Raw genomic sequence first — 27830 nt, forward strand, 5'->3', positions numbered from 1 at the left:
GTCACCATCTCTCTCCTCATCCTCTTTTCCAAGATGGGTGTCCAGACACCCAACTGATCTTCAAGTTCATCTTTAAGAGGCAATGGGAGCCAAATGCTTCTAAACGGTCTACGATATTATATCATATCCCATGTATGGACCCAGTCCAACAAAACCGCTTTCTAGTTAATAAAATCCACCTGTCATTTAGGGAAATAATCATCCTGCAAAATCCTTTATACCAAAGTCACTACACAAATGTCCTACCAGCTGAATTGAAGGGTCATTTTCAGTACCGTATTTCTTCATTGTGTACAAATCTTTTGAATAATCTATATATTCTCAACAATATTTCCTTTCTTAACTCTGTCTTCGTAGACTCCTCTTGGCATCTTTTTCATGGGAGACTCATCATGTCTTTTGTTTTAGCCAAGCATTTCTCATGTCCCCTGCATTCTCTGTGGGATGGAATGCTCTCCTCTTTGTGCATTTACATTCATTCATATTTTAAATCTATAACTATGTTAATTGACTCCCAAATACTGCAAGACTAATGTCAACCTGGTGCAGTGAGTCTGCACTGGGCTGCTAACAAGATTAGCAGTCTGAACACACCAGCTACTTTGAGAGAGAAAGTTCAAGCTTTCTTCTGTAAAAAGTTACAATCTCTGGGGCGCAAAAAAAAAGACTGTCTCTATGCTGTGATTGGCAAGGGTCAGCAGTTCAAACTATTAACCAGTTCCATGGAAGAAAGACAGGCTTTCTACTCCCTAAAAAGGTGCAGTCTCAGAAACTCACGAGAGCAGTTGTGTCCAGATCTATAGGGTCACTCTGAGTGTACGCATAGATTAGATAGCATGGACTCTCCCAGTTTCTCAAGGCTGTTCTCCTAACCCTTCGAAAGTAATGATCTACTGCAAGCTCACTTTCTTCTTTCAGCTTGCCTCCACTCAAATCTTATATTGTCTACTTCTAATTTGGACCTCTGTTTGCTTCCATCCCCCATAATTAGTCTTCACATGTTGTCTATTCAGTTCTTATAGGTTGAGGCCACTCCCCCTTCTCCAAGCACACCACCCCTGACTTATTTCAATGTGTAATTACTTCAAAATAAAATCTGTTGCCTACAATTAACACATTACTAATTTTCTTGGCTTGATACTCCACATGGATCAACCCATTATCATGTAGATTTGTTTAGTCCATCTATCACTTTTTAGAATTTTGTTTAATCATGTAGCTGACTCCTCTTTTAAACTCAGTATATGTATGCTTCATCAATGTTCTTTCTCCAGTCTTAAACAAATCTGCTCATTTCTCTATTGAGGTAGTTAGTTTATTGTGCCAACCTGGCAGATAAACACATGTGGGGTTAATAGAAGGTCAGAGAGAGAGAGAGAGAGAGATAAATGGCTTAGTAAGCCTCGCCTTTCGAGTTCTTCAGTCTCTTGCTTTGTGATGGTCAGACCAGGGTGCAGCTGCCTTAGCCAGTTCCCTGCTTCAGCTGGCAAGGCTCACTTCCTGCCAGACATCCCCAAGGAGGAGCCGCATGCATGCAGCCCTTGGTGCTGGAGCAGTCATGTGGAGACCTTGCCAGCACCGAGATGCTTACATGTTCACTGACTCGGCTTTCCTCCTGCAGTCGATGTCATTGTGTGTGTTTTGTGAGTTGGAAGAGGACTTTGTGAATTGGTGTCAGACAAATGAGTTAATGGGTAAATGTTGGACTTGTGGGCTTGGGCAGCCCTTGGTTGGGATATTTTCTTGATATGAACTTAACCTTTATATAAAACTCTCTCTTACACATGAGTTTCTGTGGATTTGTTTCTCTAAAGTACCCAGACTAACACATCTATGATTCTGTTACAGCTAGAATTGACTAGCCTTGTCTCATTTAGAGGTAGAGGTAATGGTGTTTCTGTTTTGGTTTCTACAGGGCTTAGAATAGTGCTTATTATAAAAATATACAGAAGTTACACTTTCCTAGTTACTAATGACTGATCTGTTCCTGGTTGCCATCAAATTGATTGTGACGCTATTCGTCACAATCAAGATGGTAGCACTTTCTAGAACTCCCATCTGCGTACAGAGACAGATGCATTTTCTCTTGTGGGACAGCTGGTGGCTGCTCATCATCTGACATATCTGTTTGACAGCATTGTGCCTGTCAACCTACACAGTGAGGGGGTACGGTGCCCCCGTTGGAATTTACTTGAAAGCAATGGGTTGGGTTGGGTTGGGTTCATGTTCATAGAGTAGGTGATGTGCGGCTGATGACAAGGCCTCTCACTGAAAGCCACCAAGTGCTCCACTAGGGGAAGACAAAGCCTCCTAGTCCAGTGGAGATTTCATTTTAACAACTCTATATAAGGTCACTGTGAGTTGAAATCAATTTCTTGGCATTGGGTTTATGTGTTTAGAAATGTCCACATGTTGCTGGAAGAATGAAATCCAGGGGCAGGAAAGGGGGAAGCAGCAAAAGATAGACCAAGATATTAAAGTGAAATTTAATTAAGATGAAATTTCCTCTTTCAAGAATGAGTAATAATGTCCTTTTTTAAATTAGGTAAGGGTGCGTTGCACTCTGATTCAGTCTGATTGGAAACCCTGTTACTGGCCTGCTTTTTTTGTGAAGATAGTGAGAAAGTTTATTCATAAGCAATTGAATGAACTGATATTATTTGGGGTACCTTTGCAAAATCTTTGAGGATGTTTGTTCTGTCCCCCACCAATGTCATAAACTGTTCGATATTAAGTTTGTGCTTGCGTTTGTGTAAATAAAACGGTTTGATATTAAGGTTGTGCTTGTGTCTGTGTAAATAAAATGGTTTGATATTAAATTTGCTCTTGTATCTGTGTAAATAGTAAGGCCACATGAGTTTGACTCTCAGGTAGGTTGTTTTGATTACGCTCCTTGGAGCTGGCTCTTAACATTTTAAAACAATAGATCTTTGCCCAAGTTTGTCAAAGATATTTTATTCAAGGAGATAAGAAAATGTCCAAGAATAATGACTTAGAAATGACGCCAATTTTTATTGTAGATCAAGATGAATGTACTAGCTATGGTGCATGTAGCCAGACCTGCATAAACACACCCGGCTCGTACGCTTGCAGTTGTGTGGAAGGCTACGTACTGCAGCCAGACAACAAGTCTTGCAAGGCTAAAAACGGTAAGTCATGAACTTGTATGCCCTTCTAGAGTTTATTTCATTATTTTGTAAACTTCCTTTTCATTAGAATTGTGGTAGGGCAATGTGGGCTTCCAAGTCATAAAAGTCATACGTTTCACTTCATTTTAATACACTGATCGTTCCTCAGAAATCCAGAGTAGCTCTTTCAGTTCAACCTTATAAAACTCCCTCCATTATCAGAAGTTTTCAATTGGGAAGGACCTGTGGAGTAGAAATGGATGAACTGAACAGGCCCCTCTACTGAAGTACTCCAATAGATTCTTAACCAAATTCTGTGTTCTGGTCTTGCTTCTCAAACTCATGTCCTTTTTAAAAAAATCATTTTATTAGGGGCACATACAACTCTTATCACAATCCATGCATACATCAATTGTGGAGAGCACATTTTTACATTCATTGCCCTCATCATTCTCAAAATAGTTGTTCTCTACTTAAGCCCCTGGCATCAGCTCCTCATTTTTCCCCTCCCTCCCATCTCCCTGCTCCCTGATGAACACTTGATAATTAATAGTTATTTTGTCATATCTTCCACTGTCTGATGTCTCCCTTCACCCACTTTTCTGTTGTCCATCTCCCAGGTAGGAGGTTAAATGTAGATCCTTGTATGTAACTGGTTCCCCCTCTACTGAAATATGACCAAATCATGTCATTCTCTTGTTGAATAACTTAAATGATTTTCATTCACTTTGAGAATAAAATCTAAATTCCTCATAGAAATGATAAGGGTTTGGTATCATTCAGTTGTCAGATCATATTTCACATCTCTCTCTTGTCATCATAACACATGGAATGCAATGGTTTCCTTGCCTTTCACGTTGGCTGGGTCATGACGTCTTCCATCACTGTCGCACGTCTCCTATGTCGCTCGTCTCTGCTATAGTCACGTGGTGAGCTACTTCTTTTGATTTTTTAGATAAAGCAGCCACAATAAAACACCACTAAGAATGTGACTGTAAAGAACACAAAAGTGTGATCTCCCAGTTCTGGAGGCTAAAATTCCAAAGTCAGGATATTGAGAAAACTCTGCTCTCTCAGCCTCGTTGCATTTCTTCCATCTCTGGCAGTTCCCAGCTTTTAGATCTGTCTTAGAAGGATGTCTGTTTTTTTCCTTCTGCATCTCTGCAAACCTTCCAGAAGAAATGACTCAGAAGGAATTAGGCCTGCCCTACTTTAGTATGACCTAACATTAACTGGAATAACTGAAAAGGTTACATTTTGAAACATGGTCATTTCAAAGATACAGGGATTGGGAGGAACAAAAACCAATGCACAGCACTCCCTCTCATCAGGACTCAGATACAATACCAATATTGTGAAGCAACTTACCTGCCTATTCTCTTTCAGAACATGTGTACACTCCGTGGGTCACTATCTTATTTCCAAGTCTTATTAATTTATGCATGCCTCTTCCTACGCATCTCATTCCACTGCCTTGTTTTCTGTACAGAAATACAATCTGAGATAAACCAATTTGTCTGGAAGGAGGGAGAAGAGGGTGAGAAAGAAGGAAGGCTGAAGGGAAGAAAGATAGGTTGGAGGAAAGAAAAGAAGGAAATACTTATTATCATTTCCTAATTAAAACTACAAAAGTGATCACTTTGCCATTTAGTGTCTGAATTTTACATTTCAAAATTGCTTTTATTTTACCTTTATCTATAAATAAAGTCTCTGTTTTGTATGCTGTGTTCGGCCTACAGGAAATACTAAGGAAGTATTGATGAGTAACAAATTAAATAGACTCAGGATGCTAGTAACGATAAGGTAATGCTAATTTTTTGTTGGCTGCATTAGTTTGGGAATAATTTAGAGTGATATTAGATATGTTAATCCCTCTGGCTTCTATTAACTTCCCCAGTATTAGGTTCCATTTCATGCATTTTAAAATTATGATACATTGGTAAATTAATGATTCCCCTCCCACTTCATTACCAATTAGTGAAGTAGGCATGGATGAGATTCACTTTCCTGAAGCCAGATTAGTACAGTAATGGACGAATGCAGCAAACAGCTACTGGTCTCCTTTATGTAAAGCTTGTTACCATACAGTTTCATCATGTTCTAGATTGCATGTATTTAATTATTTATGACTATTATAAAAATTCACAAAGAAAGATGAACTTTTCTACTTAGAAGTTTGTTTCTTTGAGTTACTGATTTGGTCTATGAGGCACTATTTATTTTTCAGTGGTAATATTTTTTAAAAAATTAGGCCAGGCTATATGTTTTGCTTTTCCCACCACTGAGAGTTCTGATTTAAAATATTGATGGGTGAAAGAAGTAGAAAACTCGTGCTTTGTTGTTCACATTGATCTACACAACATCACTACGGGTACTCAGAGAGAATGTAATGTAATAAACCGTAGGCACGGAGGCACTTCCTCTCTAACTACACAGTGAGGGCATCAGATGATAATAGAATGTATCCAGAGAGGGATGAGGCATGTCTCGGTAATTGAATATACAAATACCTTCACCTCTAGATCACTCGTATGATTACATTATTGGCCCACACAGTTTGTAAAATACACAGTTGCCATGGAAATCCTGCTGTGGTTTGTAGCTTAAGGAAAATGAGTGGCTATAATATAGTTAATGTACTCCAGTTATAACATATTGACACGCTTAAAGGTTAAATAATGTTTTTTAAAACCAATATATTTGTGTAAATCAAGAGGATACAGATTAGTGTTACTGAAGTAAAGTTATATCTATAATACTGAACCTGAGGCGAATTTTTACTTTCGTTGTATGGGAACGTTTGGTTAACATATTGGGCAATTGTGTCATAACCAAGGGGTAACGTTTAAGCCCCTGTGGCCTGGAGTTTGGGTTAGATGAGTTGCTCTACGTCTGAATTGACTTGGTGACCCTGAGTCTGGAGTTTTCTGTGGTAGAGTGACTGTATCTGAGTGGGACTAGGAGAAAGATAAGAATTAGACCGTCCATTCTTCAGGCTTTTTTATCCCGCCTTCCAGTTACCTAATTACTGGGATTGGCTGGTCTTTTCCTAAAAATTCTTCTCCTCTAGGCATTGGATTTTGACTTTTCTACCAAGGGCAAGCCAGAATTCCAGAGCTATAAATCTGGGAGTGTGTGCGCGCACACACACACACATCAAATGCAAAGCTAAAATAGAAAGCAAGTGCTAGGTCCAAGAGGAGTCTTTGAAGAAGCCATTTTAAATGACTGACCTTGGCATTGGTATCAAATATATCTGCGATGATCCCCTCTGGCGACCGTCTGGGGACTCAAACAGCTTTGCTACCAGATAGAGATTATTTTAAACTTGATTATGAACGAGGGAACTATGGTATGTGGTGCTAGATGATATCTGGTCGGTTGAACTGCTTCATCCTATCTGAATTTGTTCCAGGTTTAAATATGTCTCTCTTGTTCTAAGAAAGAATTTTTCTCTCTGGCTTAGTTTAGCATGGCTGGAGATGCTATGGTGTCTCCAGGCTGTGGAGAGAGGAGGAGGGGCCTGGGTAGCAAATAATGGAGGCACCAGGAGGAAGTGGCACTAGAACTGATTGTATGATGCATATGCAGTTCTCAAAAAGTGACTTCACAATGCAAATGTACGTTTGGGGAATTTTATATCAATAAAAGGATATCTAATAAATAGTTTTATTGTAGGCATAGTGTCTCTTTCTGCCCCCACATAAAAGGTGACTTGGAGTATTTACCTTTCCATCAGCCACCTTCTGTGCAAAGCTGCCCTACAGGTACTTTTTTAATATGGAGATTATTTATAACTAGTTAAGTTATTCTAAGGTAGTTGATTAGCCTTTTTTTCCCCCTCTGTTCTTTTTTTTTTTTTACATTTTATTAGGGGCTCATACAACTCTTATCACAATCCATAGATATACATACATCAATTGTATAAAGCACATCCGTACAATCTTTGCCCTCATCATTTTCAAAGCATTTGCTCTCCACTTAAGCCCTTTGCATGAGGTCCCCTTTTTCCCCCTCCCTTCCTGCTCCCCCCTCCCTCATGAACCCTTGATAATATAGATTGTTATTTTGTCATATCTTGCCCTATCTGGAGTCTCCCTTCCCCCCGTCTCTGTTGTCCATCTTCCAGGGAGGAGGTCACATGTGGATCCTTGTAATCAGTTCTCCCTTTCCAACTCACTCACCCTCTACTCTCCCATTATCGCCCCTCACACCCCTGGTCCTGATGTATCATCCACCCGGGATTTCCTGTGCTTCCAGCTCCCATATGCACCAGTGTACAACCTCTGCCCTATCCAGTAGTGCAAGGTAGAATTCGGCTCATGGTGGTTGGGGAGGAAGCATCCAGGATCTGGGGGAAAGCTGTGTTCTTCATCGGTACTACATCGCACCCTGACTGACCAATCTCCTCTCCTAAACCCCTCTGTGAGGGGATCTCCAGTGGCCGACAAATAGGCTTTGGGTCTCCACTCTGCACTTCCCCCATATATATATATATATATGATGCCTTATACCTGGTCCCTTTGGCACCTCATGATCACACAGGCTGTTGTGCTTCTTCCATGTAGGCTTTATTGCTTCTGAGCTAGATGGCCGTTTGTTCACCTTCAAGCCTTTAAGACCCCAGATACTGTCTCTTTTGATAGCCGGGCACCATCAGCTTTTTCACCACATTTGCTTATGCACCCGTTTGTCTTCGGTGATCATATCATGGAGGTGTGCAGCCAATGATATGATTTTTTGTTCTTTGATGCCTGATAACTGATCCCTTTATGGACCACTCGATCACACAAGCTAGTGTGTTCTTCCATGTGGGCTTTGTTGCTTCTGATCTAGATGGCCGCTTGTTTATCTTCAAGCCTTTAAGACCCCAGACTCTATCTCTTTTGATAGCCAGGCACCATCAGCTTTCTTCACCATATTTACTTGTTCACCTGCTTTGGCTTCAGTACTTGTGTCGGGAGAGTTAGCATCATAGAGTGCAAATTTAATAAAAGAAAGTATTCATGCATTGAGGGAGTGCTTGAGTAGAGGCCCAAGGTCCTTCTGCCACCTTAATACTAAACCTATAAAGATAAACACATAGATCTATTTCCCCATCCATATATATATATATATATATATATATTTGCATGTACATGTCTTTGTCTAGACCTCTATAAATCCCCTTTGACTCTTAGCTCTTTCCTCCATCTCCCTTGACTTTCCTCCTGCCCTACTACCATGCTCCGTCCCACCTGGGTTACAGCTCTACCTCTTCTTTATGTTACCTTAACCTTGATCATTCCCTACCAGGCTTGCGACTCCCCTCTCACTACCATTTTGGGTCCCTTGTTGTTCCCTTGTCCCTGTGTTTGTTAACACCACTTCCTTACCCCCCTCATTCCCCCTATCCCAAGTCCCCCCAGAACTGGCGGTCCCGTTGTTTTTCCTCCAAATAGTTCATCCAGCTTGTCTTATTTAGACAGACCTGTAGAGACAATAACATGTATGAAAATAAGACAGAGGAAAACAAAGCAACAGTATACAACCAGACAATAAAACAACAACAACAAACCAATGACGAAGAACAAAACAAAACACATCAAGAAAGAAAAGCTTGTAGTTAGTTCAAGGATCAAGTACAGTGAATTAACGAAAGTAAAACTAATCTGTAGAGCACCTTCAAAATGTAACTACAATGAGGAGGCAAATTTGAGTTTTGTGGCAGTTTGAGGGAGCATTCAACGCTGGCCAAAAGTCTTTTTTATTTTTGTTATTCAATACAATGTAGACAAAACCCCTTTCCATATTGGAGCAAGATTGCCTATGACATTTGAGGCATCATAATTTCTGTCAGATTTTGGGAGAAATTCAAAGAGAGGGTAGTCCAACTGTCCACTCGCCACTCTGTTTCTTGACTCAAAATGATTTCCTAAAGGAGTAAAACTTGCTCTGTAACTTTAAAAGTGACCTTACTATAAATATGCATACTTAAATATTATCATGTGCCAAACATTTAAAAGAATTTAAATGTCAATAGGAAATATCCATTCATTTCAACTTCAGGCCCAATTTGAAGCCTGGAAGATTTTTAATCACCATTCTTATAGGATGCTGATTGACTCCAACTCATAAAAAACAAATCTACAACAAACAGAAAATGCCAGACTTGGCACCAGCTTCACCATTATTTCTATGTTTGAGTGTATTTCATTAAGGATCTTTCTTTTTTTAGCTGATTTTCTATACTAACAAGTGAGATGTTGTTCCTCTAGTACTGTCACCTTCTCACAGCACACCCAACATGCAGGAGATGCTGTCTCGGAAGACTTGCTCCTGAGGAGTGTAGACGGCACTTCTTCCGGCAGACATGAGGTCATTCTCCTGACACTTCATTGTATGCTTATGATTCTTCCCAACTCCATCATTCAAAGCCCCGATCCTTCTTCCCTCTTCATTAATCATTTTCCTGTTTTCATCTTTACATGAGATCGCTAAAATTAGCATGGCCTGAATTCCTTGTATCTTAGTTCTCCAAATGTCATCTTTGCTTTCTTACATTTTAAAGAGGCATTTTGAAAGATTTTCCCAGTACAATCTGTTGTTTAACTTCTTGCTGTGCTCATTCCACGCGTGTTGATTTTGATCCAAGCACAACAAAATCTCAACAAATTCAGTATTTTCTCCACTTACCAGCATTTCGCTGATGAGTTTGGTTGTAAGGATTTTTCTTTTCTTTGGGAGGAGGGGTACTCCATACTGAAAGCGTGTTTGTCTCGTCGGCAGTTAGTGTTTCAAGACATCTGCACTCTCAGCAACCAAAATTGCATTATCTGCATACCAGTGACTCTTGATGAGTGTTCCCTCTCATCCTAATGCCACAGTTCTCTTTTCCTTTTTCTTTTAAAAATTGAGCATTCTTTGAAAATATGAGGGCAAAAATATATACAGATGTGCTTTTCACAATTGATGTATCTGTGGATTGTGATAACAGTTGTATGAGTCCTTAATAAAATGTTTTAAAAAAATGAGCATTCAAAAATATTGACTGAACAAAGAATGATTTAATAAAAACTTTCAGAATATAGATACCCAGTAATATTCACTCAGCACATTTCCTATATAATTTTCGATGTCTGAAATCACCTATCAAATATAATAATCACCTACTACTTAATCACCTCGGCATATTTCCTATATAATTTCTGATGTCTTAAGTAGTGTTCTACTTAATCATCTATCTAATCTAATAATGGATTTATGTTGCCTTTTTTAGTGAGATTAATTTTATATAAAAATATATGTTAATTGTGGTCACCCAGGGCTGAATATGGGCTCATTCAAATCCTATCAGAGTAAAAGTAGCAGCCAAAGTCGACTTCAGGAAATAAGGACAGTTTTATTTCTAATTGATTCAGGAGTGTGAACTCTCTCTAAAGAGACTTAACTACTTTGTGAAGGCGGATCCACACCAATCACAGGGATGATGCACCACTGGGCAGCATTTTGACAGTGGTGCATGAGATCGATACAAATTGGGGACCAACTGGACTGCAGCTAACAACCACCATTAGCTGAAGCTGGCAATGGCCCAAGAATACAAAGCCCATTGAACCACTAGGGCTGGACAATGGCACGCAATTAGCAGCAAGCTATTATTGCAAGTTGCCAGCCAGTTCCCTCTGACTCCGGGTGACTTTATGGTTAAGGAAGCAAAATGTTGCTTGAGACTGTATGTTCTTTATTTTTGGTATGTTGCAGATGGAAAAAGTCCCAGACGTTTAGCTCTTGCAAGGTGATTGTCTCCTCCCTTCCCTCCTGAAGCCCCACCCTTCTTCCCTTGAGTATATTCCCCCCTCTCTGGGTTCTGTAAATCACTGCAGTGTCCCACAGGACTTATGAAACTTAGAGGAAATGTCTCACGAGGTTGTGGGTGCAGTGCAGCCCCACATCTGAGGGTCAGGCAGAGGTCAGGCAGATGAGGACAGAAGACACACTCTACTCCTGGCTCTTGAAGCCATGAGTTCACACCTCCTGGTTCTCCGGGGATGCACTGCAGACGCAGCAGTTGGCGTTTCAGGGGCTCTTGTTAAGAATTACTACTGGTGAAACCTATCAGTATCCGCCCCCCCCTTATTTCTTTCCCATCTGATGCAGGGGAGGGAAGGTTGTTTGGTGGGAGCTACATGGTGCAGTCGAATTTCACTCCAAAATGAGGCTCTGCTCTTCACTCCTGGCTGTCTCTTATGTATGCATATGAGATCTGGGGCCTCTGGCAAGATGCTTCAGTTGGCCTTGGACTCCTTCGAATCTTCATCCAATAGGCTTTTTCCCAGGCCGCTTCAAAAAGAGCTTTCTTTCTTGTCTCAGCTTTAGCATACAATTTCTTACAGCCATTGAAAGTTCATAGTTACTAAGATCACTATTAAACAGAGAGCATGGCCTGATTCACACCACCCTCTACTAAGGTCGGAATAGTTCCTTTCCTTTTTGTTAGCAGACAAGGCCTTCCAAAGGGACGCACAGCCGCAGAATCCCGGGATGTCACACAGGGATTGTGTCTTGGAAGGGACATATTAATCAAGTATAACAGTACTTTGGCAGGCATCATATTGGTTTATTTTGGCAAAGGCTTCACGCATGTTCACTGATCCTCTGCCATTCTGTACCCAACACAGTGATCTGCTCTAACAGCTGATCTTCCCAAGGAGGCCAAAGTAAGTGACCGAGCTTCCTAGTTCAAGGTCTTCTCGGACCCACTTGTTCACTTGTTTCTGGAAATCTGTGGCATAATTAATCTTTTCCTTCCAATATCACAATTTAAAAGAAGTACATTAAAGGATTTTGTGTTCACTGCAGTAGAAGTAATGTGCTAAATGGTGCCCTGAGAGGTTGGACCTTGTTGCCCTTGGACAACCAGACTAATGAAAGAAGAGGATCCGTTAAATAACTAACTTCTGGGTACTATCACAACTTACATTTTGCTGTTCACAGATATTAGCAAGGAAATCCAAAACACACACACAAACAAACAAACAAAGTCACAACTGTTTCAACATGATAAAAATTGTAGATGTCGGTAATCTGAATCTTAGTCCCTATATAATTTATGGTAGCACATCTCCTCGTTATAAAATGATTGTGTTAGGGAATGTTTTCGTATTAGTTCTTACTTGGGTGGTTACAATTTTTGAGAGTGGAGAAAGCAAACAAGAGAGAGAAATCACAATATACTTTTCTCTAGTTTTTAATTCAAAGCTCTAGAGGCAATTGAGGATTTATTAATATACAGTTAAGAAATCAAGCAACATATTGCCTTGGGAAAATCCACTCTAGAAGATCTTTCTAAGTCACCTCAGGCACTAAGATGCACTGGCCCCCAACCACTTTATTTTCAAAGACCTCATGCACATGCACAACCTGGAGAATGAATAGGGAAGACCAATGAAGAAGTGATATTTTTGAGTTATGGTGTTGGCTAAAAATAGTAAATATACCATGACTTGATAGAAGAACACACAAACATGTTTTGGAAAAAGTGCAACCAACATGCTACTTAGAAATGAGGATGGCCAGACTTTGTCTAATGGTTTTAAGGCCAACCAATCTCTGAAAAAGGGCACCATGTGACAGACAGACAGTAGAAGAGTGTTAAAAGCGGAGGGGGACAGACATGGGGGAAACACTTGAAACAGATTGACAGGTTTGTTGCAACAACAAGCTCAAATGGTTGTAAGATGGCATAGGACCAGACAGTATTTAGTTCTGTTGAACATGGGGTCTCTGTGGAAGGGGAGCTAACAATATATAGTTTAATTTTTCCTCTGGAAATGAGGAACCATTGCTAATGGTTTGTTATTAGGAATAGGCCTGTATGTGGACAGAATAGGTACTTACCTGAATGCCTGAAAAAGTGTCCTCTCTTTCATTAAGAGTGATGCTTGCACCTCAGTTACTAAAATTACTAGCTGCTTTTTACACTGACCTTGGGTCCTATGTTGGTTTGCTATTTACTAAGAACGTGTTTCAAATTAAAATGTAAGTAATCCAATGAAGGGCAGCATATGGTGTCTTAGTAAACTTAATAACGCATGAGAGTAGTGGATCGGGTTTGTTTGAGTGTAACTTCTGGCTTCCTGCAGAATTAAATGTGACTCAGTCTTGACACATGAAGATTTGATATTCAGGGTCTATGCTATCTTTAAGTAGTCCTAGGTCTAGGCCCTGCATAATATATATGCTTGTTGAGGCAAAAGTGTAAATGACACTTGGTTGGCATGACGGCCTGGGCGAGAGAGGCGCTTAGCTAGGAGTGAGTCTAGTGAACCAGCACCAGCGCCACCAGCACTCCAGATCTACAGTGACTTACTCGGTCACATATGCATTATCTATATGTGTGTGTTGATAAACGATACATGGCATAGAGGTAGAACAGTGTCTATAACAGAATAGGGACTTGGTAAGTGATAGTTGAATGTTTTGGGGTAGTTTTGAATATTCAGAAAGCAGATGAAAGTACTGAGATGTTGATGATTCATAAAAGGAACATCAGAACACCACAGGGATCCAAAGAAGTGTTTTCCAGAGATCTTTCATTATTTAGGTCTAACTCAGTCTTTTCTGCATAATTGGTGTCAAGGAGTAGTTTGGGTCACGCTCTATGATTATCAGCGATTCCTTTCAGTGAATTTCTTTTCAGATAGATAGCCACTCCTAATAAACACATGTGTTTGCTATTCAAATAGAGCTAAAGAGTGAGGAACAAAGAAAGGTTCAAAACATAGCTACAATTGTGAGGAAGGCACCAGGCAGGCAGGGTTTCACAGGGCTGTAGGCAAGGCTCCTGTGCAGTGTAATCACCACTACTGCACATAACAACAACAACCACACCTCTTAAAATGGACAGATCTAATGAGAAACAAATCAAAATAAAACACATGTAAAGTTATAGAAATTACAAGTTGTTAAACACATAAAGCAATGATACACATACAAACAAGAGGTTTACAAAAAAATTCCAGGATCTTTTAAACTTTTTGAAACACACACACACACACACACAAATGTACTCACAAACACATGTATATATATATGTATATACACACGTGTATACACATACCTATATATGTATACATACACCTTCCTATTCCTTATTCTACAATGATTATTTTGTTTCATATTGCACTAAGGAAGTAAAGACAAACAAAAGAGAATTTTCTCTTTCCAATTCACTTCAATCTACCAATCTACTTAAATCTAGAATAATAGTCTTACTTCTTTTCATTTATTTGTAATACTTCATTAAAATATACAGAATATGTACTAATTTCTAGATGTATAATTCAGTGACATTAATTAATGCTGTCAATGTTGTACAAAGCTTTCTGTCCTTTTCTGTATTTTTCTTCCTTTATTAGTGTGAATTGACTGCCGCTTAAGACTTCTTTATAGCTCTGCTATTGGTAACTTTTTCCATATAAATAATTCATTAAAAGAGTACAATTCTTAACGTTGAAATGAGAAATCTCTGTCTCTGAAACCCACAAGGGTTTCAATTAGTCAACACTGACTCAATGACAGTAAGTTTTTGGCTCCCCCCACCCCCATCCCCGCCTGTATTCTAAAATAGCCACTGGCTGCTTCTGTACAACAAGCCTGAGTCAACAGTCCATGCAAAACCTGTTAGTTTTAATGCTGAGTCACTAATCTAAAATTTGAACCAATAGACTGAGAATTTGAGATCCAATGCTATGAATTTTCTGTAGTTACCAATAAATATATTTTATTATTTTTTCTGATTAATATCTTCATCATTAATTATGTCATTGTCTTCATTTAAATATACATTTTAATCTGAAATTTCAGTGGAAGCTTAAAAATTATTGTTGAAATTTTTGTGAAAGTATACAGAGCAAAATGGTTTTCCATTCAATAATTCTTGCATATTTTTGCTCTGTGACATTTCAACTTTTATTTTCTGAATGCTTCCTTTCTTCTGAGCTTTATTCTTGCGACACTTAGATCTTACGTGGTTGAATGTCTTAAGGAGGCCTACCTCCCTGGTGCTGCCATTCAATGTTCAGGCTGGAATTCTGGTGGCGTAGTAGGTCACCTGTTGTGTTTCTATCAGCAAGGTCCACAGTTTGAACCCAAAAGTGGCTCCCTGAAGAAAGATGAGGTTTCCTATTTCCATGAAGATTCATCTCAGAAACCCACAGAGACAGTTCTACTCTATCCTATAGGGTTGTTGTGTGTTGGCATCGGCTTCATGGCAGTGAGTTGAGAGGGTTCAAGTGCAAGTTGAGCAATGCGGATAAGCTCAGTTCCAGGCTTGAACTCTATGTCCAGGTCCTGGGACCTGGGCCAGTCTCTAGTAATCCTGCCCTTTTTTATATGATGTTGAGTTTTATTCCTTGTTTTTCTCCCTGTATATCCAGGAGCTACTTTTTTGAACTTGATGTTCAGAGTAAGTAATATTGTTTATTGGACACCAATGAATTATTCTGGTCTCAGGGTAAGTGGTTTTATTTGCCAGAGAGTCACTTCTGCCTCCTAGCAGCCCTGTGTAGGACACTGTGCTGTCCCACAGCTCCCGCACAATTGTCCTTTTATGTGAGCCTATTACAACCACCACTGTGCCAATCTATCTTGTCTTATGGGACAAAAAGGGGGCTTTCTAATCCTAAAAAGAGTTACAGTCTCAGAGAGCAACAGAAGCAGCTTTCCACTGTTCTACAGGGTTTCTATCAGGTGGGATAGACTCAAAGGTAGTGGAATATACGTAACTAATGTATAAGTTTATATATATATATGCACATACATAAGAATACTCATATCCATTTCTATATTTAGATCGATTTTGAGTATGTGAGTCTATAACAACAATTACTTGAAAGGATAGTTATATCCTTAAAATAGAATTAAAAGAAGGCTTTGGTGAAATCTTAAAGATGACAATTTTTCATTCATCTTGAAAACATTGATTTAGCACTCAAATGTGTTAAAATTATATTATACATTTTAGTGTGTCCTTGACTGTGAACACACAGGGAGATGCCTGCTATGGTATGGATTTAGTGACATGGAATTTAAGTAGGCATGTTTATTAATCCATTCAAATGAGTTCTTCTGCACTTCCAAGCATCTCTTTCCAGTTCACACATTTCTTAGTGAATCTTCACAATTTTCATGTGATGGGTATAACATAGAGTATGATAAAACTTTACCCTCATATCATATAGAGTGCAGATTATATTTTTGAGATTGAAATGGTGTTGCAATGATCATATGAACAGCAAAAATATTGTTGTTGTTTCCTGGTATTTTGTTTGGCTGTTTTGATTTTACATTGCTGACAAGTGGGTGGGAAGGAGGTGGAGGGGGAGGACACCTGTCCTCCCCCAGCATCCATCAGTTGACAGCCTGTCATAGATGTGAACTGAACCTAAATCTGGCTCTCTAGGATAGATTGTTTACTGAGTATTTTCATGGGATTCAATCTTTTCCATGTGGAAGGCTGATGTTTATCACCGCTCCCTTCGATGCAGGCAACCTTTTACTGAAGTTATAGACTGTGCTCCCCAACTCTTCCTCTGGGGAAGCTGTCGGCTGACTTTAAGAATGCACTCTGAGAAGAGTTTACTGTTAGTATCACGTTTACCCTAGGCAGACTTCCCTCCTCGTCACCCAGTCCTGGGTTGCTCTGCAAGCAGCGCACGGGGACTTGGGGTAATGAGGTGCACTCGAGACTGGAGGCATGGCAGGGAAAGATGGATGGCCTTCACCAGGTCTCTATCAGTTTTATCACAAAGTGCACTCATTATTCTTAATCAATGTTTTCTGCTGGTTCTTGTGTTTTAGTAGCTTTCTCCCCTTATAGATTCTTTAAAACTCTGTGATTTGAGAAAACATTTATAGTGCTAATTTGTTTTCCATTCAACCACTCATGGACCATTTTTTTTGTGTGCATGGATAGCAATCCCCACAATGTAAGAGCATTCCCACTTCTCATGTTGACGGTTTCCATGCATCCTGTTTTCCTGTTCCTTCCTGCCCTCTGAGCTTCATCCCTGGTAAGGATCATGGACCTGAGTCTTATTCTTCACCTAATAAGTCTGTCTGTTGTTTGGTTGAAGGTCCAACCATGGGAATAAATTCCATTCCAGGTCTGAGATGTGACCAGTGGCCATTGTCGCAGCGGTTCCACCAGTATGTCAGAGCAGTAAGCCTGGTCTTTTCTGTTATTTTGATTTTGTTTAATATTTTACTTCCACTTGATCTAAGCTCCTCTGTGAGACCCCCTTCAAAGTGGTCACCAGCGATCGACTCGTACCAGTGTCATGGAGTCGGGGGTCAGCAGGTCCAGTATTCCTTTGGACTAATTGTTTTGTATGTCTTTTATTTTCTTCATTCTTCTTTGCTCTGGATGAGATCAGTAGGTCCAGCTTAGATGACGATGCCCAAGCTTTTGAGACCCTAGTCTTACTCATCAAGACGCTCAATAAAACCACGTGTCCATGCTTTTTCTCACCCACTGGACCGTGATGGCCACTTCCACTTTGGTCTCAAGTTCTGAAACCCAGTGACATATTCCCATGCCATTTTTCATTGTGGTTCAAGTGTTTACATATCTTTGCTCCTTACTTGCTCTGCTGTAAGCATGGATATAACTACAGCACTTACAAATATTTTTCTGAAAATTCAACTAAATGTGAAACGCTTCCATCTTGCCTGTCTGCCCATGTATACACTTGTCGTTAACATTTAATAATGTTGACAATATGGTATTGCATCAGTAATAAGATTTAACCTGTGTTGTCCATGACCCTTTTAAGCTTCCCTGTGCCTTCCTTTTGCTTGTGTTTGTTCTGATCACCCAGTATTGTGTGTTGCCTTTCCCTTTCACACAAGTAAATCTGTGTTGATGATCTAATCTGTGATTTTCTATCCACTATCCACCTATTTCTTGTAATCTGAAGAAAAATCCCCAATAATATTAATAATAAAATCTTTTCCCTTTCCTTAATTTTTTATAATACTGGACAGAATGTGCGTATACTTAACAATGGGCTTATTTCACGCAGTATAATACCTTCCAGGTTCTTCCATGTTATAGGTTTCTTTGAGAAACCCTCCTTATTATACCTATAGAATCTTCCAAAATTGCAATTTGAGTTTATCTTTTTTCTTGAGTTCTTTCAGTTTCAGATATACTGAGCATGAACACTGAAATAATGCAAATTTGAAAGATTCTATGGGCAAAATATTGAATGACGCAGGACGCATCAAGAGAAGATGGAAAGAATACACAGAGTGACTGTGCCCAAAAGAACTAGTTGACAGTTCACCATTTCAGGGGATACCACGTGAGCAAGAATGAGTGGTGCTGAAGGAGACAGTTCAAATAGTACTGAAGGTATTAGCCAAAAACAATGTTCCAGGAATCCACAGAATTCCTACTTAAGTGTTTCAGAACCTGAAAAGCTATGCCAGGAAATTTTTAAGACATATACCCAACCAACTGTCTGGAAGAGAGCCATATTTGTGCCCATTCCAAAGAAAGGTGACCCAACGGAATGCTCAGCCTGTAGACAGATGTCACTGATGGCACACAGATGTTTTAAAATCAGGAAAGGTGTGCATCTGGGTTTATCCTGTCACCATATTTGTTCAATGTATATGTGGATAAAATCATCAGAGAAGCTGAATTATATGAAGAAGAATAACAATGTTCCGAAAGCGATGACACAGCCTTTCGTGCTGAAAGTGGGAGGACTTGAAGCACTTGCTGATATGATCAAGGATTGTGAACTTCAGTGCAGATTACAACTCAATGTAAGGAAGACAAAAATTCTCGCAACTGGGCCAATAGGTAACATCATTATCAATGGAGAAAGGTCCAAGTTGTCAAGGATTTTGTCTTACTTGAGTCCACAGTCAATACTCACGGAAGCAGCAGACAAGAGATCAAAAGACTTATTGTATTGTGTTTAACTGCTAGACGGGGTCTCGTTAGAGTATTGAAGAGCAAAGATGTTACACTGAAGACTACGATGTGCCGGACACAAGCCATGGTATTCTCCATTACCGCATATGCATTTGGCAGACACCAAATAAGGCAGACTCTAGAAGAATCCATGCATCTGAATTGTGGTGCTGGATATTATTGAAAGTGCCATGGCCAGCTAAAAAGACAAACTGATCCATATTGGAAGAAGTCAGACCAGAGTGCTCCTTAGAGACAAGGATGGTAAGACTTTGTCTGCCATACATACTTTGGACATATTGTCAGGACACACCAGTCCCCGGAGAAGGGCATCCTGTTTAGTAAAGTAGAGGGGCCAATGGAAAGGAAGGATTGACATAGTAGCTGCAGCAATGGGCTCCGGCATAGGAACAATTGGGAGTGTGGCAGAGGACCAGACAGCGTTTCATTCAGTTGTGCATAAGGTTGCTATGGGTTGGAGGAGACTTAACGGCACCTCACAACAACAGTAGATACTACCCATTTGCTAAAGACAGTTGTCCTTTGGTGCATACATTTACTTCTGGGTGCTTTATTATATTCCATTGATCTATTGTCTGTAGTTATACCAGTACCATAGTATTTTTATTACCATAGCTTATAGTCTATCTCAAAATCAGGAAGTATGATACGCTCTAGTTTTCTTCTTTACTAGTGTTTGAGTTATCTGGGTTCCTTTTCCTTTGATTTTTCCATATAAAGTTACCGATTGTTTTTCCATCTCTTCAAAATATTTATGGAATCTGGCTCAAGATTACTATATATATATATATATATATATAACACATATCAGCTATGTACATACATGTATACATATCTTGGAGTAATGTTGAGATTTTCACAATGCTAGGGTTTTCTGTCCATGAACATGGCATGTTCTTTCCTTATGTAGGTCTCTTAGTTTTAGTTCTTTGTTGGTTTTCTTCCGGGAGACATGGTGGTGTTGTAGTTGTAGTTTGGCTGCTACCTGCAAGGCCATCAGTCCAAAACCATCATTTGTTCCAGGGCGGAAAGAGAAGTCTTTCCATTCCCATGAGTTACAGTCTCAGAAATTCATGTGTGCAGTTCAATACTGTCCCATATGGTCGTTGTGAGTTGGCAGCGACTTGAAAAAAGAAAATTAATTTATTATTCTATAGTAGTATTTACTACTTCTTTTTTGGTGGGGTGAGGGCATTTTGTATGAGGATGTGTGCCTCTGTCGTTTTTGTCATTGTGAGCTGTTGCCCAGTTGGCCCTGGCTCATAGCCACCCAATGCACAGCTTGGTTCTGCATCTTACTCACAACTGTTCTTGTTTGAAACCATACTGAAGCTCTTTTGCTGTGGGACTTCCTCTTTTCCACTGCCCCACCACATACCTCACCATGATGTCCTTTTCTGTAGACTGGTCTTTCCTGATAACATGCCCAAAGTATGTGAGAGGAAGCTTCCAATTCTGATTAGGGTTGGGTTTTTTGGGTTTTTTTGACAGTTCATGATATTTTATTTCTTTTTTTATATAAGAAAAGGCTTTATATGAAGAAGTAATTATATATTAGGAAAACATCACTTCCCAGGCCAGATCAAGTCCGTAAGTCCAATACTAGTCTATAAAACCCTCTTCAGACTTCACGCAGCCACATGCAATGACGCAGAATGCAGGAAGGTCACCAGCCGGCGGGGCAAAGTCTTGTAGATCCAATGGTGGTGGAAGCATCTCTCGGGCTCTCACAGATCTCAGAATGGTTTGTGCAACAGGAAGGTGAAGGCAGAGATGAGGGGAGGTTCCCAGGCTTTCCTTAAGAGATGGCCATGCCCACGGGGAGGCACCATTGGGCTGATTGGCATGCTAGACTCCACCCCTACACTTCAAGTTGACATGAAACTATGTAACTATTAGGTGCATAGAGTCAATTCCAATTTGTCGTGACCCTGTGTACAATAGAAGGAAGCCTTGCTTGTTCTGCACCATCCTCACAATTGTTGCTACGTATGAGCTTATTGTTGGCAGGCTCTGTGTCAATACATCTTATGAAATACACAAATGAACGCTTTTAGGCTGTGCATATGACATTGCCATTTAGCAGTAGGGTTTTAATTTCCCTAATTATGTATGTCATGACTATTGCCATTACATTCCATAATGCACAGAAATGACGATGTCCAACGGACTGTAGTACAAGTAGATTGCCGAGATGTCTGCATGGTGTGGTGTGGGAGGGGTTCCTGGGGGAGGCCGTTAGCACCCTGGATGGCACGAGCCTCAGTGACAGCATGGTGTAGGGGGAAGTGTGGGGGCTTTGCAGCCAGGCTAGGTTCAGATGCCAGCTCCACCATCTATGCTATAGGATCCTGAGCAGGAGTCTTTGCTTCATTAAACCTCAGTTTCTTCATCTCTTTTCTGAGCCACGCTCTCAGGTAGTCTGCCTGGGAGATCACAGGTGTTTTGAACTCCTGAGGCAGGTGGGAAAATGTCAAAATCAGGTCACCCAGGACTGATGAATGGCTCTCATAGTCATTGCCTGAAGTTTACAGGCATTTTTCTTTCCAATCAAGGACGTCAAGTTCCTGGAAAACTACAGCTCAACCCCATTTGGTGGTCCACGTGGAGATGGGAGACAGGAGACAGGAGGGCAGGAGAGAGGGGGAGAGAGTTTGTGATATTTTCAATATGATTTTCCAATCCCATAATTCAAATGCACTGATTCTTCTTGGGCCCTCTTTATTCAGTACCTAGCTTCCACATGGTATGAGGTGACTGAAAATGCTATGGCCTGAGTCAGCGACACCTTCATCCTCAAAGCAGCATCCTTGTCTTCCAACACGTTAAGGAAGTCCTTTATCGATGTACCTCCTGGAACGCGTCCATTGAGCCCTTGACATCTGCCTTCATAAGCATTTGTATCTCTAGTTAGATTTATTTCATGAGCATCATCTCTAGTTAGGATTATTCATAAGCAATTTATATTTTTGATACCCATTTCAAATGGCATTCTTTCCCTCATTTCCTTTGTAGAGTTCTCTTTGTTGAGTGAAAGCAGCAGTTCTCACCCTATGCGTCTTGACCCATTTGGGGCTTGAACAACCCTTTAACAAGGGTCGCCCAATTCATAACAGTAACAAAATAGCAGTTATGAAGTAACAACAAAAATAATGGTATGGTTGGGGGTCCCCGCAACTTGATGAACTCTATTAAAGGGTCACGACGGTATCAGGAAGGTTGAGAAGTACTGGGCTAATGGAACCCAACTGGTTTTTGAATGTCCTTTTATAACCAGGCACTCGGCTGAATGTTTCCATTGGTTCCAGGAGCCTTCCTATTCAGTCTCTTACTATAAAGAGGAATAGTTTTACTGCTTCCTTCCAATATGGAAATCTTCTAGGTCTCTTTCTTGCCTGTATTCCTGGCTAGCATCTGCAACAGAATGTAGGGATGGAGGGCATGCTTGCCGGATTCTCATTCACCAGGGGCATCCTTTGAGTCTGCTCTTTATCAAGAATAGTGTTGATTGTCCGTTTTATTAATGAATTGCCCTCCTATTCCTATTTTACTGTAAGCTTATATCAAGAATGGCTATTGGATTTAACAAATGCTATTTTGAATCAATTGAAATGATTCTGTGGTTATTTTTCTTTATTTATATATTAGACTACATTTTTTTAAATGTTGAAATAGTCTTGCATAACTAGTGTGAACCCTACATGGACATTTTGATATAGTTCTGGATTTTATTACATCTGATTTTGTTGAGAATTTTTTTTCATCTCCATGAAGGATATATGTCAGTAATGTTCTTTTTAGTGCTGTTAGTGACTTGTTTGGGTATCAAAGATATACTCACGTTATAAAAAGAATTTAGATTATACCATACTTTTTTATATGCTAGAATAAGTTAAATAAAATTGATTTCAACTCTTCTGTGAAACTTTGATGGAATTTGTCAGTGAAGTAGTTCGGGCTAGTAGTTTTGTTGTTATTGGAATTTTTTGAAAGATCTGATCAAATCCTTAATGGTCTCTTCAAATTTTCTATTTGTGTTTTTTGGTTTGTGTTGGTAGTATGCTTCTAGAAATTTGTCTATTCTACTTTTCAAATTTGCTGTGGTACAATATCTCATCTTATGTTACTATTTTTCTTTATTTTAGTTGGTTCCCATTTCATTGAATATTTGTGCTACTTGCATCGATTTTTTTTCTTTTCCTTTATTAAATTTGAAAGATTTCTTGGTAATCTTTTCTACTTCTAGGCTTATTTATTAGAACTATTATATTTCCTTTTCTATATATATATTTTTCTGCTCTGATTTTGATTAGTTCTTTTTTTCTGGAGATTTCTGCTGTTTTTCTAATTATTTGAGGTGTTAGGCTAAGATGTCGATTTTTGTTCTGTCTTATTTGCTGAAGTGTACATTTATTGCTATAAACTTAACTCTGAGCACTGTTTTCACTTTACCCAAACTATATCAATATGCTGTGTCTTCACTTGTGTTTGATTCTAGGATTTTTTTTTCCTTTCTTTTTTTAATACCGCATTTTCCCATGTTGTTCTTTTCAGGATGAATGCCCCTTTACAGTATGATTTTATTCAATTTAATTCTACTTTATATCTTCTCACTGATCATCCTATTATTGACTCTAATTTTATTGTGTTATTATTGTAGAAAATGCTTTACACTTCAGTGCTTTAAATTAGATTGAGGCTTCCTTCATGCCCTAACACAGGTACTAATTTGGAGGATCATCCATCAGGGGTGCTGAAAACTGTCTATTGCATTTTGTTTGGGTGAATTGCTCTCTATATGATTAAGACATCAAATTCATTGATTGTGTTGAGATATCCTGAATCTTTGCTGAGTTTCTTTCTAATTGTTCTATCCTTCAAAAGCAGTGTGTTCAAAAACAATTATTGTGGCATCATCTAATTCCTTTTTAGTTCTGTTAATGTTTGCTTTATGTCCTGTAGTTGAGGTGACTTTCTTTGGGTACCTAGATATTTGCTGTGGGATTGACTCATTAATCATTATGCTATGCCCTTCCTTATCCCAGATGGAGGAGCCTTGATGGCATAGCAGTTGTGTTAGTCCTGGTGGACTGGAGAAACAAATCCATAGAAACCCATATGTGTATAAGAGAGAGTTTTATACAAAGGGTGATTGTACATTAAGAAAGCATACCGGCCCAATCCAGTCCAAGCCCATAAGTCTGATCTTACCCCACATGTCTGATACCAATCTATAAAGTCCTCTTCAGACTCACAAAACATATACAATGACCAACAAATGCAGGATGATCACAGGCCAGCGGGTAGAAAGTCTTTGGAGCCAGTGGCATTGTAAGCAACTCAGCACTGTCTCTACGTGGCTTCTTTAGGTCCACAGTTCTGGCTTCATCAGGGTAGGGTCATGTGGCTTCTCCAGCTCAGAGCAGTAGGGTAGTTCCATGTGGCTTAACAGCTGCAATGTTTTCCAGGGAGTGAACTGAAGGAGAAACTGTCTCCCGTCTTCAAGGAGGTAATTTCAGAGTTTTCCCAGAATCCTCAGGGGAAGGACATGTTCACAGAGGCCACATTGGCTATGATCTGGTTGACAGACTAGACTCTACTCCTTCACTCTTAATCCTCTCAAGCCCCAAATTGACACCAGTTTATGTAACTATTACAGTAGTTTATATATTGGGCTGCCAACTGGAAGGTCAGTGGTTGAAACCACCATTCTCTACATGGGAGGGAGCTTTTTACTCCCATAAAGATTTATAACTAAAAATCTAGAGTCTGTTCTACATCCAGTAGGGTCACTGAAAGTTGCAATCAACACAATGGGTATGAGTTTGGTTTTTATCTTTTGTGTTAGTTTTTTGCCTTAACTCCTCACATAAATGCTTATTGCCACTAGGTTTGATGGTTGTTGTTTGCTTGATGTATACCTTTTCCAGCCTTTATTTTTACTTCATTTTTATCTCTGTATATAAACTAGGCTTTTGGAGATATTCTGCCACTTTCAGAATCTTAATTTGGGCTTTAATCCATTTATATTCAGCATAATTGATTATCAGTATGTAGTTATTTTTGCTATTCTTTTTTATTTTTTCCCTTGTAATGTTTATGATTTTAATATTTTTCTGTACTTTTTCTGCTGAGTTCATTTAATTATCATATATCCTTTTCAATTTCTTTGGTGTTATTATGTGTTTACCAATCCTTATTTTTTCCCCTCATATTTTTTCAACATTCATTTCCTTTTTTTGATGTTACCCTTTAATTTATTTTGATCTTCTTAAATTATTTTCTTTTTGATTTTTAAACAATGTATATATCTTTAATCTGATCATTCTTACAGGTTTTTTTCCAGCAGCATTATTTATTTAATATTACATACATTAAATACAGTCATTTATATTTTATGAAGTTTTTTCCTAAAGTATACACTTGTTTCCCCAGAATACAAATTGCATATTTTAATTTTTGACTTTTAAATTATTTTGTATTCAAAAGTCCTGTAACTGTATGATGTAGTCCCTCATTTTGATTTGTACTTGTCCTCATTTATAAATTGATACCCCCAAATCTCCATTTTCAATCTTGTAAACTTGATTTTTTGGGGGGAGTTTGAAGTTTAGTCTCTGAGATCTTAATCTCAGGTTGTCTTCTGATGACTGTCTGTCTCAAGGTCTCCCTTTAGCCTCTCTTCTAAGGTGATTCTGGGTTTCACAAAGTCCTTTAGGGCCAGTGTGTCTGGAAGTGCCCTGCTTTTGCTATCATATTTTGATGGATTGCTTTGCTTGATGTATTTCTTGATTGGCAATTTTTTTCTTCTTCAGTGCTTTTATATTTTCATTGGACTGCCTTGTTGCTTGAATTATTTATCCCAAGAAATCAGAACTTATTCTTATTTTTGTCTTTTATATGTAACATTTCCTTTTTCCCAGCCTGCTCTAAAGATTCTTTGTCTTTGATTTTCAGAAGTTTGATTATATTATATCCTGATTTGTTTCCATAAAGTTTCAGCCTTAGAAGCAGTTCTACTCTCTCCTAGAGAGTTACTGTGGGTCATTATCAACACCATTGTGGTGCGTTGGATTGTGTGCATTTGTGAATGCATGTTTGTTTGTTATAACTTTCTTTTTTGTGACATAGCTAGACAGTCAGGACAGGCATACTATTTTGGATGATAGTCTGGCTGTACTGGGTCATTCTAATTGGACAATCCTTTGTCTTCCCATTTGATGTGCAGACTTTGGACTATCATAGCTGTACACATTTCACTCATTTTTTAAAATTTCTGTGGAAGACAGATTGGACAAAACCTGTCACCAGGATGCCATCGGTTCTCTGCCTTCTTCTCCTCTTAATCCTTAACCTTATGCTCAGATATCTACAATGGGAAAGCCGGGATAATAACGATAAGACCAGTAAATGATTTATTCACATCAACTCTGGAGCACAGAGTAGAACTTCCCAGAGACCTTTCAAGACTGTCAATGTTCACTGAAGTGTTCTGACTCATCTTTCCCTCAGGTCGGTCTATCTAGTTGATCTTCCCTTGAGCAGCCAAGGACGTAAGCCCTTCAATACCAGACCTCCTTCATTAGTAGACATACATGACTCTCACTTTGTTAGAGCACAATGCAGGAGCCCTGGTGGTGCTGCTGCTGTTATGCATTGGACAGCCATCTGCATATTAGGCAGTTCAAAACCACCATCAGTTCAACCAGAGAAAGACTAGGCTTTCTACTCCCATAAATAGTTATGAATCTCAGAAAGCCCCAGGCTGACTCTATGCAACAGCATGAACTTGAGATCCATGAGAGGAGAGCAGAGCACAACTAAAGTCATGAGGGTCCTCTTCCAGCAAGTCATTTAAAGTCACCATGATTGAATCACACAATGTCAGATTAGGAAATATCTGGCTTCCTCTGTATTGATTTTCTGTTTATTGTCAGTCTGTGGCTGAAGTGCTTTCACGTGAAAACCATCCACTAATTTACCCAATGCAGGAGCTACAAAAAATCCAAAAGCTGATCCGTAGATTGCATTTAGCTTTAGCCGCTGAGAGCAGTCGCTCCGTTTAGTCTGTTTCTTTTGAGACTCTCAGTGCTCTTGTCTACGTCATCCCCTCTTCAAAGCATGCTTATACTATAATTAGCTTCATGTATAGTACCCACTTAACAAATGCTTCTCTAAATTTGGGCTTTGCACAATATTTGGCAAGGAAGAAGCTTCCTCATAGTGATTTAACACAGTGACTCATATTAAGAGGGAGGCAATTTCATTGAAGGTCATTCCAGTTATCTAATAGCAGTAAGCACTGACACTTGCGTAAGCATATATTGGTTATTTTGATAACACAGAGACCTTAAGTCCTTCCGGAACTTGAGAACTCTGTTATCCAACAGCTCCCAGGGAGTCCAAGGGCAACTAGAAAACACCAGGACTAGAAGTGTAGAAAAGTGACAGATTTAGAAGGCCCCAAATCAAGTCCTGGCAAGTTTAAGAGTAACATGGTACAAGAAGGCTTTGTACAATTTAGGACAGAATCCAATTTGGGAAACTCGGCTCAAATGTCGTCATGTAACAAGGTGCCCTTAAATGGAGACAATTCACAATTTTCACAATGCTCAAAAAATTCCTGGTCACAGAAATCACCTTGGCATTTCTGATACACCTTTTTTCTGTTGCCTTGCCTTCATGTGAGCAGGGCTGTCGTCTGTATCAGAAAG

The 27830-nt window shown here is 39.4% G+C and overlaps 1 protein-coding gene across 1 annotated transcript in view; it reads left to right on the top strand.

Moving 5' to 3' along the window:
• LRP1B (LDL receptor related protein 1B) overlaps positions 1 to 27830 on the top strand; it is a 1653255-nt gene that overhangs the window by 572453 nt on the left and 1052972 nt on the right. Inside the window, exon 5 of the mRNA XM_075529151.1 lies at positions 3021 to 3149. Coding sequence (XP_075385266.1) covers positions 3021 to 3149 — 129 coding nt within the window. The remainder of the gene's footprint in view (positions 1 to 3020; positions 3150 to 27830) is intronic.

The sequence above is a fragment of the Tenrec ecaudatus genome, chromosome 13, assembly GCF_050624435.1.
Source record: "Tenrec ecaudatus isolate mTenEca1 chromosome 13, mTenEca1.hap1, whole genome shotgun sequence".
NCBI lineage: Eukaryota > Metazoa > Chordata > Mammalia > Afrosoricida > Tenrecidae > Tenrec > Tenrec ecaudatus.